This window comes from Vombatus ursinus, unplaced genomic scaffold (genome assembly GCF_900497805.2).
Source record: "Vombatus ursinus unplaced genomic scaffold, bare-nosed wombat genome assembly UNPS02008996.1, whole genome shotgun sequence".
NCBI lineage: Eukaryota > Metazoa > Chordata > Mammalia > Diprotodontia > Vombatidae > Vombatus > Vombatus ursinus.
Genome location: NW_020948774.1, coordinates 12,016,349 through 12,035,948, shown reverse-complemented (window position 1 = coordinate 12,035,948; position 19,600 = coordinate 12,016,349). Strand labels below are relative to the sequence as shown.

At 35.7% G+C, this 19,600-nt stretch overlaps 1 protein-coding gene across 7 annotated transcripts in view; it reads right to left on the bottom strand.

Annotated features, from left to right (window-relative positions):
* The window catches only part of MYOCD (myocardin), a 177,876-nt gene that overhangs the window by 44,633 nt on the left and 113,643 nt on the right, over nucleotides 1-19,600 (bottom strand). For 6 of the 7 annotated variants that reach the window (XM_027850254.1, XM_027850255.1, XM_027850256.1 and 3 more), the window contains one exon: nucleotides 883-1,058. In XM_027850254.1, coding sequence (XP_027706055.1) covers nucleotides 883-1,058 — 176 coding nt within the window. Of the gene's footprint in view, nucleotides 1-882; nucleotides 1,059-9,604; nucleotides 9,928-19,600 lie in introns of all 7 variants that reach the window. The other variant, XM_027850257.1, reaches the window with a different exon arrangement.

Sequence of the window (19,600 nt, the reverse complement as noted above, 5' to 3'; positions counted from 1 at the left end):
ACTGCATCTTTAAATCCATCTAATTGAAGAACAGTTACTCTCTATTTCCTGTCTAGTTTAAGTTTGAAGGACTCATTCAGTCATAGCAAGGATACCATGCATTAAGTTGCAGGGAAGGGCCTGAGGATTCCCTTCCCTTCCTTTTAGGCCTCATGGCTCCAAGAAATGGGCCTGAAGTTTTGACCTTGTTTCATTTGTCTTCTTTAGTTCTAACTTCAGGGAGTAAGTCCTGGAGGTGGAAGCTGAGGCTAAGGGGACTTTGAAGCCCAGAATTCCAGGACAGGTGTTGCAACCAGCCCATTAGAGAAGCCCAGGAGAAACGAGGGTGCCTTGAAGGATGCAAAGAGGATCCATTATTACTCACTATAATACAACATCTTTCCACACACTAGCCCTTTCATGTAACTATGACAGCTTCACCCCTATACTTCTCTATGACTTTCTCTTCTCTGGTCTCCCTTACGGAAGTAGGACAAAAAGCATTACATTTTTTTCTAGGAAGAAGGAGGTAGAGTAATAGAAAGAGTGCTCCTGGGTTTGAATCCATACTGCTAACCATGGACAAGTGACCTAAATTTTCCTTGTTATTAGCTTTCTTCATCTGCATAATAGGAATAATATTTCCACTTGAAAGTTGTTAACTTTTAAGTGCTTTATAAATATGATAGACTCAAGGTTTTGTGGGGTCTTTTATTGCCATCAAACTGGTCTGTGAAATATATGAGGAAAATTAGTTGTTTTAAATCACATCAAGAGAAATGTCAAAGGAACCTAAAATGAATTTTTTGATAAACTTTTTTCAGCTGAGAGAGATTCTGGAGTATTTTTCCTTATGGTATAGAAAGTACCACAGATTTAGGAACTTGGATTTTGTTTATTTACCTGAGTTGTTTCTGATGGGGCAGATGAAGAGGCCTGTGTGGCTTTTGTGTCAGGTGGGAAACTATTAGAACCCTGTGAGTCTTCACTTCGTGTCTGTTCTGGAGAGAGTTCATCATTGCTGCTGTCCTCATCAAAGGCAAAAACATCTGTTGATTTGGAGATGCCTACATGATTACCTATTAGAGAAAACATAAGAACTATTTGACCATTTACCAACTGATCATGGCTCTTGTTATTACAAATTTGAATCAGTTCCTGATATATCTTGGAAATCATATCTTTATCAGAGAAATTTGCTGTCAAATTTTTCCCTAATTACTTGTTATAGTGATTTTCTTTGTGAAAAAAATCTTTTTAATTTTATGTAATTGAAACTGTGCATTTTATCTTCTGTCATCCTTTCTATCCCTTGTTTTTATAAATCAACCAAACACTAAACATTTATTAATTGTCTCCTATGGAGCAGGCACTACATTGTTATTAAAAAATATAAAAGATGGTTCCTACTCTCATAGAGCTTACAATTCGATGAAGGAGACAACATGCAAACAAATAAATACAAAGCAATCTATATACAAGATAAAAAAAGAAATAATTGCAGAGTGAAGACATTAGGAGTAAGAGAAATTGGGGAAGGCTTCCAGTAAAAGATGAGACTTAAAGTTGGGGTGGCCAGTAATTGTTTATGAACTCTTCACCTATACACAGATCTTAAAGATAAGTTCATCCACTTAGTTTATAATTTGACTTTTTTATGTCTAATCCACATAGCTATTAAGAACTCCTATCTGGTATATGGTGTGAGATACTGGTCTAGACTTAATTTCTGCCAGGTAGCTTTCAAGTTTCCCAACAATTTTTGTCAAATACTGAGTTTTCCACCAATAGCTAAGATCTTTGGGTTTACTAAACAGAAAGCTAAAAGGTTAATTTTATTTCTGCATATTGTATAACAAATTTGTTCCACTGATCAACCTCTCAATTTTTTAGGCACATCAAATAATTTTTATGATTATAGCTTTATTGTATAGTTTGAGATAATTGTTTAACACCCTTTCTCATTATTTCACTTTAAATTCCTGACCTTTTTATTCCTGAAGATGGATTTTGTTATTTTTTAGCTCTATAATGTAATCCCTTTGTATTTTGATTGGTATGTAATTGAAAAAGTAAATTAATCTAGGTGACATTGTCACTTTTTTATTGTATTGGCATAGGCTTAAGCAGAGAAATTAATATTTCTAAATATTTAGGTCTGTCTTTATTTCTGTAAAGAGTATTTTATAATTGTTTCTAAAGATTTTCTCCGTGTATAACTTCTGAACTTTGAATGGATTTTTTTTCTCTTCCTGCTGGATTTCTCTTCCTGTTGGTAATAAATAGAAATGCTGGTGATTTGTGTGTATTTTATGTCCTACAATTTTGCTGAATTCATTTCTTTTTTTTTTTTTTTTTTTGGTGAGGCAATTGGGGTTAAGTGACTTGCCCAACGTCACACAGCTAGTAAGTATCAAGTGTCTGAGGCTATATTTGAACTCAGGTCTTTCTGATTTCAAGATCAGAGCTCTATCCACTGCACCACCTAGCTGCCCCTTGCTGAATTCATTTCAATAAAGTTTAGTTGACTCTCTAAGGTTCTATAAGTCAGAGGGGTCAAATATGCAAGATGTAGGCCACATACTTTCTACAACATTCCCAAGTACCTCTTAATAAAATTAAATGGTAATTGGGAAACATTTAACAAAATAAATAAAATACAATAAAACATAAATAAGACTACATTTTAAAACTAAGTTAATATATGACCTATAGCAATCCTTATGTATAGATTAGAGACCCCAATTTCTATTTGAGTTAGCTTTAAATACACCACGAATCATCTCCAGAAGTGATCATTTTATTTCTTCTTTGCCTATGCTTATTCTCTCAATTTCTTTTTCTTATTTAATTACTATACCTAGCACTATTAGCTCTACATCAAATGATAGTGGTGACAACTGACATCCTCACTTTACCCCTAATCTAGAAAAGACTCTAGTTTATCTCCCTTACATGTAATGTGGCCCCTTGGTTTTAGTGCAGTAAAATTGCACCAAGACTTTTGAGACACACAATAAATTTTTTTGAACAGAAATAGATATTTTACTTTATCAAAAGACTTTTCTGCATCTAATGACACAACTATATGATTTTTATTGTTCTAGTTATTAACATGGTTAATTACTTTGATAGTTTCCTGGTGTAAATCCAGCCTGGTCACGTGTACAATCTTTTGCTGTGTTGCTATAGCTTCTTTCCTAATATTTTAGTTCAAAAATTTCCACCAATATTCATTAGGGATAGTTTTCTTTCTTTGTTTGGATTCTCTCCAGTTTAGGTATCAAGTTCATGTTTGTATGAAAGAAGAAATTTGGTAAAAGTTCTTTTTCCTACTTTTGTAAATAGTTTGTGTGAGACAGGAATTCATTTTTCTTTAAATATTTGACACAATTTACTTCTAAAGCTATATGATCCTGAGTTTTCTTCCTTTAGTATTTTTGATGGCTTGTTCAGTTGATTTTTTCTAAGAGCAGGTTATTTAAATTATATTTTTCTTGTCCTATTAATCTCAGCATTTCATATTTTATACATATTCGTCAGTTTCATTGAAATAGATTTGGGTGAAAAGAATTTCTAATAATTTCTTTTATTCCTTTTCCATTTTTTGTAAATTTCTCCTGTTCATTTTTGAAAGTGATAATTTGATTCACCTCTTCAAAAAAAATCAGATTAGCTAATGGTCTGTCTTATTTTTTAAAAACAGCTTCTAGTTTTATTTAACATCCAAGCTATCATTAACCACATTAAGATGTTCCAAATCATCAATAAGTAAAAAAATGCAAACTAAACCTCCTCTGCCATTGCACCTCATACCTATCAGATTGGCAAAAAAAAAAAAGGCACTTTCTAACATATATCATTTTCTTTTTATGTCAACTTTGCCAATCTAATGGTTATGAGGTCTTGTCATTCTAGAAAAAAATTTGGAAATAATCCCCAAAAGTTACTGACCTGTGAATGTCCTTTGACTCAGAAATGCCATTACTAGGTTTATTTCCAAAAGGGATCAGAAAAAGAGGAAAAGGACTTGTATGTACAAAAAATATTCATAGCAGCTTTTTTTTGGTAGCAAAGAACTGGAAATTTTCTCATCAACTGGGGACTGGATGAATAAACTTGAATGTATCTGAGTATAACAGAAACTATTTTGTTGTTATTGAGTCGTTTTCAGTTGTATCTGACTCTTGGTGATTTCATTTGGGGTTTTCTTAGCAAAGAGAGCAAAGTGGTTTGCCATTTCCTTCTCCAAATCATTTTACAAATGGAGAAACTGAGGCAAACAGAGTTAAGTGACTTGCCCAGGGTCACAAGGCTAATAACTATCTGAGGCCAGATTTGAATTCAGGAAGTCTTCTGATTCCAGGCCTAACATTTTATCCACTGTGCCACCTATTGTGTTGTAAGGAACAAAAAGAAATCCTTTCAGAGACATCTAAGAAGACTTGCATGAATTAATACAGAGTGAAGGGAGAAGAACCAAAAGAACAATTTACAAGGTAACAACTTTGTAAATAAAAATAGCTTTGAAACATTTAAGGACTTTATCAACACAATGGTTAACCATAATTCAAGAGGAATAATAGTGAAATGTTACCCACCTTCTGACAGAGAAGGGATGGACCAAATATGCAGGAAAATACACATATTTTTTGGATATGACCAATGTAGGAACACATTTTGCTTGACTGTATATTTGTCACAAGGGTTTTAAAAGCTATTTTTCCCCTAGGAGGGGGGTTTGAGGGAGAAAAAAATGCTTGTTAATTTTTAAAACATAATTAAAAATAATTAGGTGAGTGGGTTGGAAACAATGGTGCTTTGGGGGACTTTGGGGGGATAATTCAAAACAACCATAAGAAATTTGCTTGATGATGCATTATTACTTTAGTATTTGCCTTCTGAATTCTTTAAAATTGATATTTATATTTATATAATATAAATTTTATTTATATAATAAAGGTAATCCTTCATTTCCAAATATGCATCTCCTCCCTTCCCTACCCAGAGAACCACCCCTAGTAACAAAAAATAAAATAATGGAAAAAAAAGTAGCTCAATGTAACTAACCAACACATCAAATGAGTTTGATATATGCCATGTAGAACACCCACAATCCCCTACCTCTTTAAAGAAGGGAGATAGGTGCATTTTCTTACCTCTTTTGTGGGGAAAAGCTTCATTAATATAATTATGTGGTGTTCAGGTTTTTTTTTTTATTATTGCTGTTCTCCCCCCTCATTTATATTGTAGTCATTATGTACTTTTTCTGAGTTCTGCTTACTTCCCTATAAGTAAATTTATGTCTTCTCATATTTTTCTGAATTCTTCACAAGGATCCCATTCAGTCAATTTCACATTTTCCCCATTTAGCAGAAATCCCTACTTCTTTAATTTCTATATTTTTGGAGGGAACTTGGGTACTCCCCAACCAGCTATAAAAATTCATTTTCAAGGTAATAATATCTCACACTTGCATAGTACTTACATTCAGATACATATTCTCATTTGGTTGTCACAACAACAACAACCCTGTAAGGTAAGCAAGTACAGGTGGTATTACTTAATTTTATTGATGAGGAAATCAAGGCTCAGGGAGATTTAAAGGAAATGTCCCTGGTCACACAGCTAACAAGCTGTGGAGGTAGGGCTAAAACCCAGGTTTTCTAACTCCTAATCCTTTTTCCACTACACACACTGCCTATATATATTTCAGTACATTTTCTATATTCTAACAAAAACTTTTTAATGCAAAACAGACTGATGAAGGGAAGAGTGTAGAATAAGGATGAGAGATAAAATGAGAGATGAAGATGGGATACACACACACACATAGGAGAGATCTATCTATGTCTTCTATGTTATATTTTATGTTGAGATTTTGCTTTTATAATAAGACTAAAATATGACAACTATTGAACTTAAATTTTTAAATGTCAAAAAAGTGGCAACACAAAAAAACCCCCAAACTTCATTCAGGTAATTCATGAAATTTTCTAAATCACAAATGCCATTGTGATTCCTATTTTCTGCACTTGAATTCTGTTTCCTTCTGTATATCTGCCTCCATTTTGAGACTACTCCATGGTTTGTGGGTACAGAGAACCTCTCTCATGGAAGGAACTTCAAATACCATTAAATGTGGAGGTTGGTGTATATGTGGAATGGGATTGACAAACCACATTTGAATACAGCAATGCCCACATATGTCCATCAGATTTTTATTGCTAAATCTCATCTGGTTTATTGTCTAACTCCATAGTACAAAATCTGCTGAATACCCATAACTATTCTAACTGTGTTCCAGACATCATTCTTTTGTTACTAAAGGAATTCAGGTATTGTCAAGAAGTTTTCCAGTTCAGTATTCTGCAATCAAACTAACAATAACTCTTGACTTCTGCATAGTATAGATAAGACAAAGAAGTTTTTACCTTAGTGTTTAGAAAGTCAATGATGAGGTAGGAATAACAAAACAGAATGTTTTACTCTTTTTGTAATCTTTGCCCAGGGTCATTATTGTTATCTCTTTGGTCTCTCACTCAGATAGATAGATGTCAAATGGGGAAATAAGGGCACTAAATATTTCTCTGCTCTTTGACTTCTGGTTTCATTTTTCAGTCTGTTAATTTTCTAAAAAAAAATAAAGACACTGGCTATTAGGACTAACTCTTAGGTTTCCAGCTTCCTCTTTTTTGCACCTTTTCCAATCATTATGACCTTCAGATACCTTTTTCTTCTACTTCACTGAGTGGTGTCTGAGTGTAGTGGAAAGAATATTTACCCTGAAGTTAAGAAAGACCTGAGTTTGAGTTCTATAACCCTACGCTAATCTTTTAACTTTTTTGAGCTTCAGTTTACCCATTTCAACAATGGATTAATATGACGTGTCTCACACATATGATCTACTTGAGAGATTATGAGGCCAAACAGAACAAATCTATTCCTCCCTTCAAATTATAATCCTTCAGATACAACAGTCCTGTTCTCAGTGAGTCTTCTTTTTTTCACTATACATGTTTATTTCCTTCAATTGATTTTCATATTTCATAAACTTAAGGTCCTTCACCATCTTGGTGGCCCTCTGAACATCTTCCAGCTTAGCAATATCCTTTTAAAACTGTAATACCCAATACTAAACTCAATACTCCAGATGAGGTCTGATATTACTAGATGCTATGCCCCTCAATGTGACCTAAAAGCACATTAGCTTTTTTGACTGCCACATTGTACTATTGATTCATATTAAATTTGCAATTCACTAAAATCAGATTTTTTCAGAACACCTGCTATCTATTCATGCTTCCTCTATTCCATATTTGTGAAATTAATTATTTTTTGTACCCAAGTGCAAGACTTTACACTTATTTCTACTGAATTTTATTGGATTACATTCAGCCCAATGCTCTAGCCTGCCAAGGCCTTTATAGATCCTAACTCAGTCTTCCCTTATGTTAGCTAATTCTCTTAGATTTGTGTCTCCTGCAAATTTGATAAGTGTATCATCTAAACCTTATCTAAGTCATTGATAAAAATGTCATATGAGTGCAAATTAAGCATAGGTTCCTGGAGTACTCCACTGGAGATGACTTTCCGTATTAAATTGATCAATTATTGATTGCTATTAACAATGACTCTTTGAATTTAACCACACAACCAGTTCTGAATCCATCTGATTATATTACTGTCTAACCCATATCTCACCATCTTTTCCCAAGAAAATATGATGACTTTATCAAAAGCCTTGCTGAAAATCTAGACAAGTCATAACTACCTCATTCCCCTTGTCTACATTAATTTATTAATTTTGTGAAAAAAGAAATGAGATTAGTCTGGCATGACCTGTTTCCTGATGAAGCCATCTTGGATTTTTGTAATCATGGTTTCCTTATGTAGATGTTAACCAATTTTATTGTTAAGGATAATTTCTATAATTTTCTGAAGAATCTAAGTCAAGCTTACTGCTTTATAGTTGTCAGGTTCTATACTCTTCCATTTTTCAAAAATGAGGAAATTTGTCTTTTTCCAATCTCTCCTGTGCCTTGTCTCCTCTCTGTTTCTTCATGATCCCATAAGTTCCCAGTGGTTTAATTATCCATTCTATTAATATTATTCTTAGATATATCCAGTCTTTTTTTTCCTGAGTTCCAGCCCTATACCTCCAATGCTTACTGGACATTTCCAGCTGAATATGCCATATGCATCTCACACACAACATGTCCAGAATAGAATTCAGTATTCTTTTTCTTAAATCCACCCCTCCAATTTTTTCCCTAATTCTATCAAGAACATCATCATTTTTCTATTTATCTAGGTTGATGAAACAGTAGTCATCTTCAACTCCTCATTCTTACTCATTTCTCCATATACAATCAGTTGTTGAATTTTATTGATCTGCTATCTCAACATCTCTTTCATCTGTCCCCTTCTCCATTCATACCACAATCATCTCCCTAGTTCATGGACTTGTTTCTCACCTAGACTTTTACAATACTCTCCTGACTAGTATCTCTGCATCCAGCCTCTCTTCTTTCCAATTTATCCTTCACACAGTTTCCAAAGTGACATTCCTAAAGCCTACTTCTGATGATAGTATTGTCTGCTTAAGAATCTTCATTGGCTCATTCCTCACTGTCTCTAGGATAAAACAAAATTACTTGGTTTGTCATTTAAAGCCCTTCACACTCCAGCTCCAACCTATCTTTTTTTTTTTCAGTTTACTTGCAGCACTTTTATTTTTCTTTACACAATGATGTGTTGGACATTACAATTCTTAACTCTTAAGATAACTTACAAATTTTAGTATTCTACTGTAATGTGAGAACATTAAAGCAATATACAAAAATCTTGCATAAATTAACTAGATGCACAAATTTACAGGTTATAAATGCAAACTTTTTTGCAACTCAAGATTGAATAACTTAGCCCTATGAAACAGTGGGTTAAGGAAAAAAAAACCTTGTTCCTAAAACTTGGATTCAATATGTATTCCTGCTAGGATGGTGGCAAGAAGCAACACACATTTAATAAACTCTTGCCACACTTAGGAGAGAAATTCTGCAAGTCAACTCTTTTAGATGCTGAAAAATCTGACCTTTAGATACCTTGTACAGATCTGATGCTTTGTGGAACTAAACTGCACAGCTATTGAGAATCAACCAGTCAGATACCATATTACCATATTATCAGGTCAGTTCTTTATAGAAGTTAACTTTTAGCCTTATCTGCTAAAATGAAGTAACCTGTATCAGGGTATGCTAAAATGTAAACCAAGGGAACAACTGTTGACTTGAATACGAGGTCAAATCAGTAATGCTTCAACAATCTAAAAAGTGCTGATATTTGTCTAATACTAGATACAAACTTCCCCAAGGACATTTCTTTTCAAAGGAGGCTCATTCCGATTTCATGAGACTAACATGAGGTGAGTATTTGTCAGGGCAAATTTTTACTTTATGAATACTCATGCAGCAAATGCTACACATCTGCTAGCAGTCCATTTACAGGCATTTGCGATGGACAATGGATCAGCCAGATTCATCATATTCCTGCTTGCTGATCCACATCTGCTGGAAAGTAAAGAGAGAAGCCAGAATTGAGCCACCAATCCAGATGGAATACTCACATTCAGGGGGAGCAATGATCTTAATTTTCATTGCTCCAGGTGCCAGGGCTGTGATTTCTTTCTGCATTCTGTCAGCAATACCAGAGTACGTGATAGTACCACCAAACAGTGCTGTGTTGGCATATAGATCCTTTTGGATATCAAATGCCACAGGATTCCATACCCAGGAAGGATGGCTGGAAGAGGGCCTCTGGACACCTGAACCTCTCATTGCCAGTGGTGATCACCTGGCCATCAGGAAACTCATAGCTCTTCATCAGGGAAGATGAGGAAGCAGCAGTGAACATCTCCTGTTCGAAGTCCAGGGCAACATAGCACAACTCCTTGATGTAACAAACAATTTGCATTTCAGTTATGGTAGTGAAGCTGTACCCTCTTTCTGTCAGTATCTTCATGAGGTAGTCTGTCAGGTCACAGCCAGCCAAATCTAGACTCTCATAGGTGGGCAGTGTGGGTGACACCAACACCAGAGTCCATAACAATACCAGTGGTATGACCAGAGGCATACAGAGACAACACAGCCTGAATAGCAATATATGTGGCTGGGGTGCTGAAGGTTTCAAACATGATTTGGGTCATCTCTCTGTTGGCCTCAGGATTTAAGGGAGCTTCTATAAGCAGAACAGGGTGTTCCTCATGGGCTACATAAAGCTTGTTATAGAAGGTATGATGCCAGATTTTCTTCATGTCATCCCAGTTGGTAACAATGGTGACAACAATTCAATTGGATATTTCAGAGTCAGGATACCTCTCTTGCTCTGGGCCTCATCACCAACATAACTTTCCTTCTGCCCCTTTCTTACCATGATACCCTGGTGTCTTGGGAATCCAACAATTGAGGGGAACACAGCCCGAGGAGCATCATCCCCAGCAAAGCCAACTTTGCACATGCCAGAGCCATTGTCAATGACAGGAGCAACAATTTCTTCTTCCATTTTTGTTTAATTTGAGGCTACACACCATCCTGGCCTGAGAATTTAGACCTGGGGGGAAGGGAGGGTGGCAAGTAAAGGGGGTACATCCGAAGTAACCTACAATGCTGCCGGCTACCCCTGAGTGAGGATGATTACACATTACTTCTCCATCACACACATTACATCATATTCTATCTCCTACCTCCAGCCTGTAGTCATGTGCCTAGAATGTTCTTCCCCTTTACCTCTGTATTATGTAATCACTGCCTACTTTCAAGGCTTAGCTTAAATTCTACTTCCTTTAGGAGGCTTTTTTTGCTTCCATCTCTCCCCCCCCACCTCCCACAAACAGTTGTTAAGACATGTCCCATTCATATCACCTAGCATTTTTATCTGTGGATATGTAGTATTCTTTCAGTGAAATGTAAGCTCCTTGAAGAGAGGGACTGTCTCATTTTTGTAGTTATATCTCTGGCACCTAGAACAGTGCTTGGCACATGACTGGTGCTTAATAAATGTGTTGACTGACTTTATGCCACTTCTTGTCCTTAATGTAAGTCATCATTAGTAAGATGCTACAGCCTGCTGTAGCATAATTCATCTTTCCATTGCTATTTGGGTAACCTAGAATTTTATTTCTTTAGAGATCATGGTGTTCCACAATTTATAGGCATAGAGCATCATTGGGAGAATGAGGTGGCCCTTCTCTTTATCAAGACCAAGTCCTTTATATATGCTCTTGACCACATCTCTGTCAACCTTCTCTAGTAGATTGTCCCTCTTGATTATCCCTTCTTTGTATTCTTTAGTCCCCCCCCCCGTCTAATATTCCTTTCTTGCTTCTTTCAAACATGGCCAAGGCTTTCCTGTCCTTAAAATGCTTTTTCTAGACCCTATAATCCTCTCAGTCTCTCTTTCTTACATTTCTTCCAGAAAAAGGCTGTGTAAACTGAATGCCTCCACTTCTAAACCTGGCTTCAACCTCATACGTCAACTGAAACTGCTATCTCCAAAGTTACAATTGATTTCTTAATTTCCAAATCAGATTGTACTTTATTCTCATTCTTCTTAACTATTCTGTTACACTTGATTCTATTAATCCTCTCCTCATGGGTACTCTCTCCGGTCTGTGTTTTCATGACACTACTCTCAGTCTCTCCTACTTCTTTTCCTACCTATTTGACTACTCCTTGTTTCCTTTGCTGTCTTACCATCCTCCCTAACTTTGGGTGTACCTTAAAGCTCTTCATTTATTTTCCCTTCCCTCTTCTTTTCTTCTTTTCCCTTTCTCTGCTCTCTAATTTAGTGACTTAATCAGTTCTTTTGGATATAATTACCATCTCTATGCATATGAACCATGTATTTATATACCTACTCTCTCCTGAGCTCTAATCCAACATATAAAACTCCCTATTGAACATTTCAAACTGGATATTGTCAAGATACCTCAAATTCAACATGTCCCAAATCTTTCCCCAACACCTATTACTCTATCAAAATTCCTCTTCTCAAGGGCACCATCAATTTCCCAGTCTCTAATGTTTATAACCTTAGGGAGGTTCTCAGGTTCACTGACCTGGGGAGGACACTGGCTGTATGGAAAACATTGTGATAATCTACTACAGAGAGCAATCTGTCAAGACACCCACACATTGGAAAATGAACTCAATCCTTTCATTGCACAAGTGAAGAAGGCAACCTCTTAACCCTGTAGCCTGCAAAGGAAAAGTCAGAAATCTCTTTGAAATGGATGATACCAATAAACCCAAAGATTTAAGTTTTTGGGATATGAACTCACTATTTGACAAAAACTGCTGGGAAAACTGGAAAATAGTCTGGCAGAAACTAGGAATAGACCAACATCTTACACTGTATACCAAATAAAGTCAAAATGGGTACTCAATTTAGATATAAAGGCTGATCCTATACGCAAACTGGGAGAGCAAGGAATAGTTTACCTGTCAGATTTATGGAGAATGGAAGAATTTATGACTAAACAAGAGACAGAGAACATTATGAAATGCAAAATGGATAATTTTGATTACATTAAATTGAAAAGTTTTTGCACAAAGCCAGTGCATATAAGATTAAGAGGCAAGCAGAAAACTGGGAAAGAATTTTTACAACCAGTGTCTCTGATAAAGGCCTCATTTCTCAAATATGTAGAGAACTGAGTTAAATTTATAAGAATACAAGTCATTCCTCAATTGATAAATGATCAAAGTATATGAACAGGCAGTTTTCAGATGAAGAAATTAAAGCTATCTATAGTCATATAAAAATGCTCTAAATCACTGTTGATTAGAGAAATGCAAATCAAAACAACTCTGAGGTACCACATCATACCTATCAGATGGACCAATATGACAAAACAGGGAAATGATAAATGGTAGAGAAGATATGGGAAAATTGGAACACTAATACATTGTTGGTGGAGTTGTGAACTCATCCAACCATTCTGGAGAGCAATTTGGAACTATGCCCAAAGGGCTATAAAACTGTGCACATCCTTTGACCCAGTAATATCACTGCTAAATCTGTATCCCAAAAAGATCATAAAAACAGAAAAAGGACCCACATGTACAAACATATTTATAGCAGCTCTTTCTGTTATGACCAAGAATAAGAAATTGAGGGGATGCCCATCAATTGGGGAATGGCTAAACAAGTTGTGGTATATGAATGTAATGGAATACTATTGTGCTATAAGAAACGATGAGCAGGCAGACTTCAGAAAAACCTGGAAAGACTTGTATGGATTGATGCTGAATGAAGTGAGCAGAACCAGGAGAACATTGTGCACAGTAACAGCCACAATGTGTGATAAACTTTGATAAACTCATCTGTTTTTAGCAATGCAAGGATCTAAGACAACTCCAAAAGACTAGTGATGGAAAATGCTGTCCACATCCAGAAAAAGAACTGTGCAGTCTTGATGCAGATTGAGCATATTATTTGCTCTCCTTTCTGTTTGTTTCTTCTTTCTCGTAGTTTCTCCCATGGGTTCTAATTCTTCTTCATGTGAAAATAGGATTAATATAAATGTATATGTTGAGCCTTTATCAATTTACATGCTGTCTTGGAGTGGGGCTAGGGGAGTGATGGGAAGAAAATTTGGAACTCAAAATCTTATGGAAGTGAATGTTGAAAACTAAAAATAAAAAAATAAATTTATTATGAAAACAAAAGAAATGGATGCTACCCCAATTTTACACTTACCTAACATGTAGTCATAACAGATTATGAAGGACAAGCCAAGAAGCTGCTAGAATAATTAATAGAATTAATTGAATTAAAGGATCTTTGAGACTTCACTCTCACTGAAGATATCCAATCAGTGTCAAACTATTATTTCTAACTCCACATCTCTTGCATTTGTTTCCTTTTCATCATTCACATAGTTACCATTTTATCTTACACTGTCATCATCTCTTTTCAGGACTACTTCAATAAACTCCTAAGTAGTTTTTCTATCTAGAGTATCACTCCACTCTCAATCTATCTTCTACATAGCTGCCAAAGTGATTTTCCCTAAGCATATTATCTAATTGTGTAGGTTCACTACTCAATAAAGTCACGTGACTTTCTATTACCTTTAGGATCAAATGTAAACTTTTTTGTTTGGCTCTTAAAGCCCTTTAAAATCTTCCTAGCCTCTCTATATGTTTGTACCCTTCCCATATTCTGCAGCCCAACAAAACTGGTCTTACTTCTATTCCTCACAAATAGCATTCCATTTCCCATCATCATGTCTTTACACTGGTCATTCTCCATCATTGAAATGTATTCCCCTCCTCATCTCCACCTCATAATCCCTTGCTTCCTTCAAAACTCAGCTCAAGTATCACATTCTTTTTTGATCTTCCTAACTGCTGATGGATTCCCTTGATAACTACTTTTAGTTAACTAAATTAAAACATTAACTATTAAAAACTAAAAAATTTAACTAAATTAAAAATTTATATTTTTATTCTCTCTGTATATATATCTATGTATCTATCTATCTATCTATCTATATATATATGCACATATATATGTACAAGGTGTCCCAAAAGTTTTAGTGTGGTTTTAAAATTTATTAGCTTAAATGACTTCCTGATATTGGGGAAACAAGGGTGGCAAGATGCCATGCAAATGAAGGTTATGAAGTTACTTATTTGCCTCTTGCCAGGAAAAGGATCCCCTTTGGAAAGGAAGGATATTATATAAGAACCATTTCTATGTTGCTTTTACATAACATATCAGGATGACACAGAATAATTTAGTACAAAGGATTTTTGTTGTTCAGTCATGTCGAACTCTTTGTGACCCCATTTGGGGTTTTGTTGGCAGAGACACTAGAATGGTTTGCCATTTCCTTCTGCAGCTCTTTTTTAGATGAAGAAACTGAGGCAAACAGGGTTAAGTGACTTTCCGAGGGTCACACAGCTAGTAAGTATCTAAGGCCAGATTTGAACTCAGGAAGATGAGTCTTCCTGACTCCAGGCCTAGCACTCTATCCACTGCACCACCTAGCTACCCCAGTAGAAAGAATGCTGCCCTAAAACATATCTTGGTTCTAGTTATGACTATCCAATTGATTAGTTATGTGACCTTAGGCAAGTCACTCTATCTCCTTTGACTTCACTTTTCTCATCTATGAAATGACTGGGCTGGATTAGATGATCTTTAAAGTTCCATTCTGCTCTTATATTATCCCATGACCTTTCAGTTGTGTGGCTTGGCATTTAGAGAATATATTTTTGCTTGATTATTTAGTGAAGATACTCCCTAGAAAAAGATGAAGAAATAACAGGAATTGGCTGGGCTTTTTCTCCCACTTCAGTTAATATCCTTTTCTGTAACTGAAGACAAATCATAGATCTTTCAATTTCCATCCATGATCACATAGTGGCAGTAGTACTAATAAGTGCAGTTACTCCAGGGAAACTGTAATAATAACAATAATAATATAGCTCTTTAAGGTTTGCAAAGTACTTTGTGTGTTATCTCATTTGATCCTCACAATAACCCTGTGAAGTAGATGTTATTATTATCTACATTTTACAGATGAGGAAACTGAGTCTCAGAGAGATTTAGTGACTTCCCCAGGATCACACAGCTAGTGAATATCTGAGATGAGATTCAAACTCAGGTCTTCCTGACTCCTACTCTACTTTCTAACCTTGGTACTTCAAAAACACATTCTCACTTCACCCTACTATCACTTCAAGTTATTGTTCTGTGTCTCTTTTCCCATTTTCAGCCAAACTCTTAGAAAAATTCTTCTAAGAAAAACTGCAGTATAGCCTAGTGGGAAGGAGACTTAGATTCTATTTCAGACTTGATTTTTGACTTATGTAACCTTGGGCAAGCCACTTAACATCTTTCACTTTTCTAATCTGGAAAATAATTATTGGCCAAACCTATACCTGGGCAAGAATTCACTCCATAGCATGCCTGACAAATGATCATCTACTTCCTGTCTCAGACATCCTAATTCACTAAGGCAGTACATTCTATTTCTAGATAGCTCTAACTATTAGGAAATTTTTCTTGACATTGAGCCTAAATCTGCCTCCTTGCATTTTCTATGCATTGCTTCTACTTCTGTGCTTCAGGGCCAAGAAGAACAAATCTAACCCTTCTTTCCCAGGATAAATCTTTAAATACCTGAAAATGGCTGTCATGTTGCCCCCAAATCATCTCTTTTCCAGTTTAACATTTCAGGTTCCTTAAAGTAATTCTCATGTAGGTTGATACTGAGGTACTTCATCATAACGATTGTTGTCTTCTGGACATCTTCTGATTTGTCAAAGCCCTTCCTAAAATATGGCACTGAACAAAATACTTCAGTTGTAATCTGGTCAAGGTAAAGTATAGCTCACTGCTTTGGTCCTGGCTGCTATGCTTCTTTTAATGCAATCTAAGACCTTTCTTGCCTACCATTTCATAATCTTAACTCACAAGGGGCTTGCAGTTAATCATAACCTCCAAATCATTTTCAGTTGAATTGTCTAGCCATGTCTCTCTTGACACAAGGGATACAATTACATCTTACACATACGAAATTGATATTTTGAATATAGGCAAAAGACTTTCAATTTTACCCTGTTAAATTTGATCTTATTTGATTTGGTACAAGCTTATGAACTTCCAAATCTATTTTAGATACGGATTCTATTGTCTACAATATTATTTATCCATTCTAGCTTTGTGCCAAGTGCAAATTTGATAAGCATACTACCTATAACTTTATTCAAGTATTTGATGAGAATGTTAACCAGCACAAGGCCAAGCACAGATATCTGGAACACTTCATTAGAAATTTTCTTCCAAGCTGACACTCATGTCCATTCAATCAATTCTAAATCCATCTAACTGTATGCAATGCATAGGCTATACTTCTCTACCTTGTCCTCAAGAATAGCATGTGAAATGCCTTAATAAATCATGGTAGACAGGATGAGCAGTAGAATGGTGCAGTGAACAGTGTGCTAGATTTAGAATAGTCTGATACTTTACTACATGTGTGACCTCGACAAGTCCACTCATATCTACAAGCTTCAGTTTTCCCATCCACAAAATGTAGACTAGAAGGGCTCTAAGCTTCCTTCTAGTTTTAAATCTATGATTCTGCATTGATTCCATTTCCCCAACCTGCTTTTTTACCTTGGATAAGTCAGTTAACCGCTCTGAGATTCAATTTCTTTGCCTATAAAATGGGAATACTAATTGTTGTCCTCTCCTGACTCTGATTCTGACTTTCCAGATTTCACTATCATGCTTCACCTTGCTCCTCACCCTGGAACGTCCCTCTGCCCTGCAGCTCCCTTTTCCCTTTGGTGAGTTTGTCTCAGAACCCCCATTATTCCTGGCTCTGCTTCTGATTCTCTAGACTAGCCAGCGTATCTCTTCAGTGTCATCTCCCAAACCTTTTCAACTAAACTTTTAGTGAGTTGTCTTTCCCAATTATGATATAAGCAGCTTGAGGGCAGGGACTGTCTTTTTTTGCTTATATTTGTATTCCCAGAGCTTAGCATAGTGTTTGGCACACAGTAAGTGCTTAATAAATGGTTGGTAACCGTACCTGACTTGTACTACCTATCTCATGGTTCTCATGAGGAAAATGCTTTGTAAACTGTATAGAATATACATAAAGTTAGTACTTGTTTGTCCCTTAGTTGCTTTAAGCCTAAATATCCTCACGAGGTGTGTAGCTGAACAATAACGACAGGACTAATTTTGTTGAGCTTCTATTCTGCTCCAAGCAATTTATGATAAAAAATAGCATCATGGGCCTGGTCAGAATGTGAAGACAGATGTAAATGGAGTTACTGCGAATGTGCCTAGGTTTAAAGACACAGTCATTATGAAGTGTGCTAATCACTCTTACCTTTAAATAGTTTGCATTTGGCACTGCAATTGTAGTCTGTGTATGTGTGTGTGTGTGTGTGTGTGTGTGTGTGTGTGTGTGTAATGGGGGAGGGGAGTAACTAGAGGGCAAAGCATTAATATGGGCTTAAATTCTCAAAATGCAACTGAGACTAAAGGCAGCAAAAGCCAAATTACCTTTTAAGTAATCCTGTCCTCTTGGGAGTAAAAGGTATATATATATATATATATATATATAGATATAGATATAGATATAGATATATATGAAAGGTATCTGACTAAGCAATCTAGTAGAGCAATTTCTTCTATTCTTGCCTCTGCAGGGCCTGTAATACCTCCATGAGGTATTTGTTTCTGATAGTAGGAGCAAAGGGTGCAAATAAATTGCATCTTCTTCCTCTCTACTCAAATGGTAGGATAAAATGGAGAGGGAAAAAAGACATCATATCAGGTTGCTCTAGGAACAGTCTTGTTTATCAGTTTTAGAATGATTCTTGCTCAGAGCTGTTTCAAATACATACTTTGGGTATAGTCCTAGCAGGCAGAGCAATGAGAAGGGCATAGTTTAAAAGGATTCTTACATCACTCCCCTATTATTTAGAGTTCTGGCTGACTTCTGGCACTGAGCTCTTGGAAAGCTGTTTACTATGCATTCTTTCTTCTCTCTCGGAAGTGAAGACATGGATGAGTTAATTGTGCTTTCCACTGCATAAACACTGAGAATTCCAAGGTTAAACTAAGATAATCAGAAGCCCAGTTACCTTTTAGCTATGACCCAAACCAATGACTAGAAATCTTAAAGTAAAATGGATCTTCTTTGCTTATTTTTGCTGACTGCTCCGTGCACTGTATGGGAACTATTTTTACTCCTCTATAAATGATCTACTGATGTAGCCTCCACTTGCTCTAGGAAATACTGAAACAAAATCTTTTTCTCTAAGAGAAAAACAAAAAACAAATAACAAACCTCTTCATTTGTCTACTTTGGTAAACTGCATTAGAACAGACAATAACATATTCTGTAGATTGATTTATGTTATCCAAAGTAAAAATGTTCTTAGTTTAACAATTCATTGATTTTAAAGGATGCCAGACACCTTAAATTTAAAATAGGCATAGAAATAAATATTCAGAAGAAATCTATTTACCTCCTAGAAATTTGTGTCCTGTCTCTTGAGGGGCTGCTTCTAGGAGTGCTGATGTTACTAATGTCATTTTAATTTTTTAAAAAATTAGAGACCATGAAGTTTGCACTGAAACAGATAGTAAAGCTAAGTATGTAGGAAGGTGAAAAATTGCAAAGTTTCAGTGAAAAATTCTCAAATGTGTCTATAAGCAAAACTATGATACCAGTAAGATCCTTCAAGACATTGCCCTCCTCTATCTTATTATTTGTTTTAGGGCCTTTGTGCTACCTTCAAGCTGCCCCAAGGACCTTCATTAATTATACAATTTAACCTTATCTAGCCAGACTTTGCCTCTTCCATCCATGATGCTTGAAATGACTGAGAGGACATAGTCTTTCATTCTACATCTCCATAATTATGAATTAGGCAAAGTATACCTTCTTTGCCTCCAGTTCTTCCTTTTTTCTTTTTCACTATCCATCAATCTTTATGGACTCAGTGTCCTTATAGTCTCTCCCCACTCCTCCCTTTCAAAATCTATTAACAGGAAAGAATCTGAAATAAGTAATTTATAAATCAAT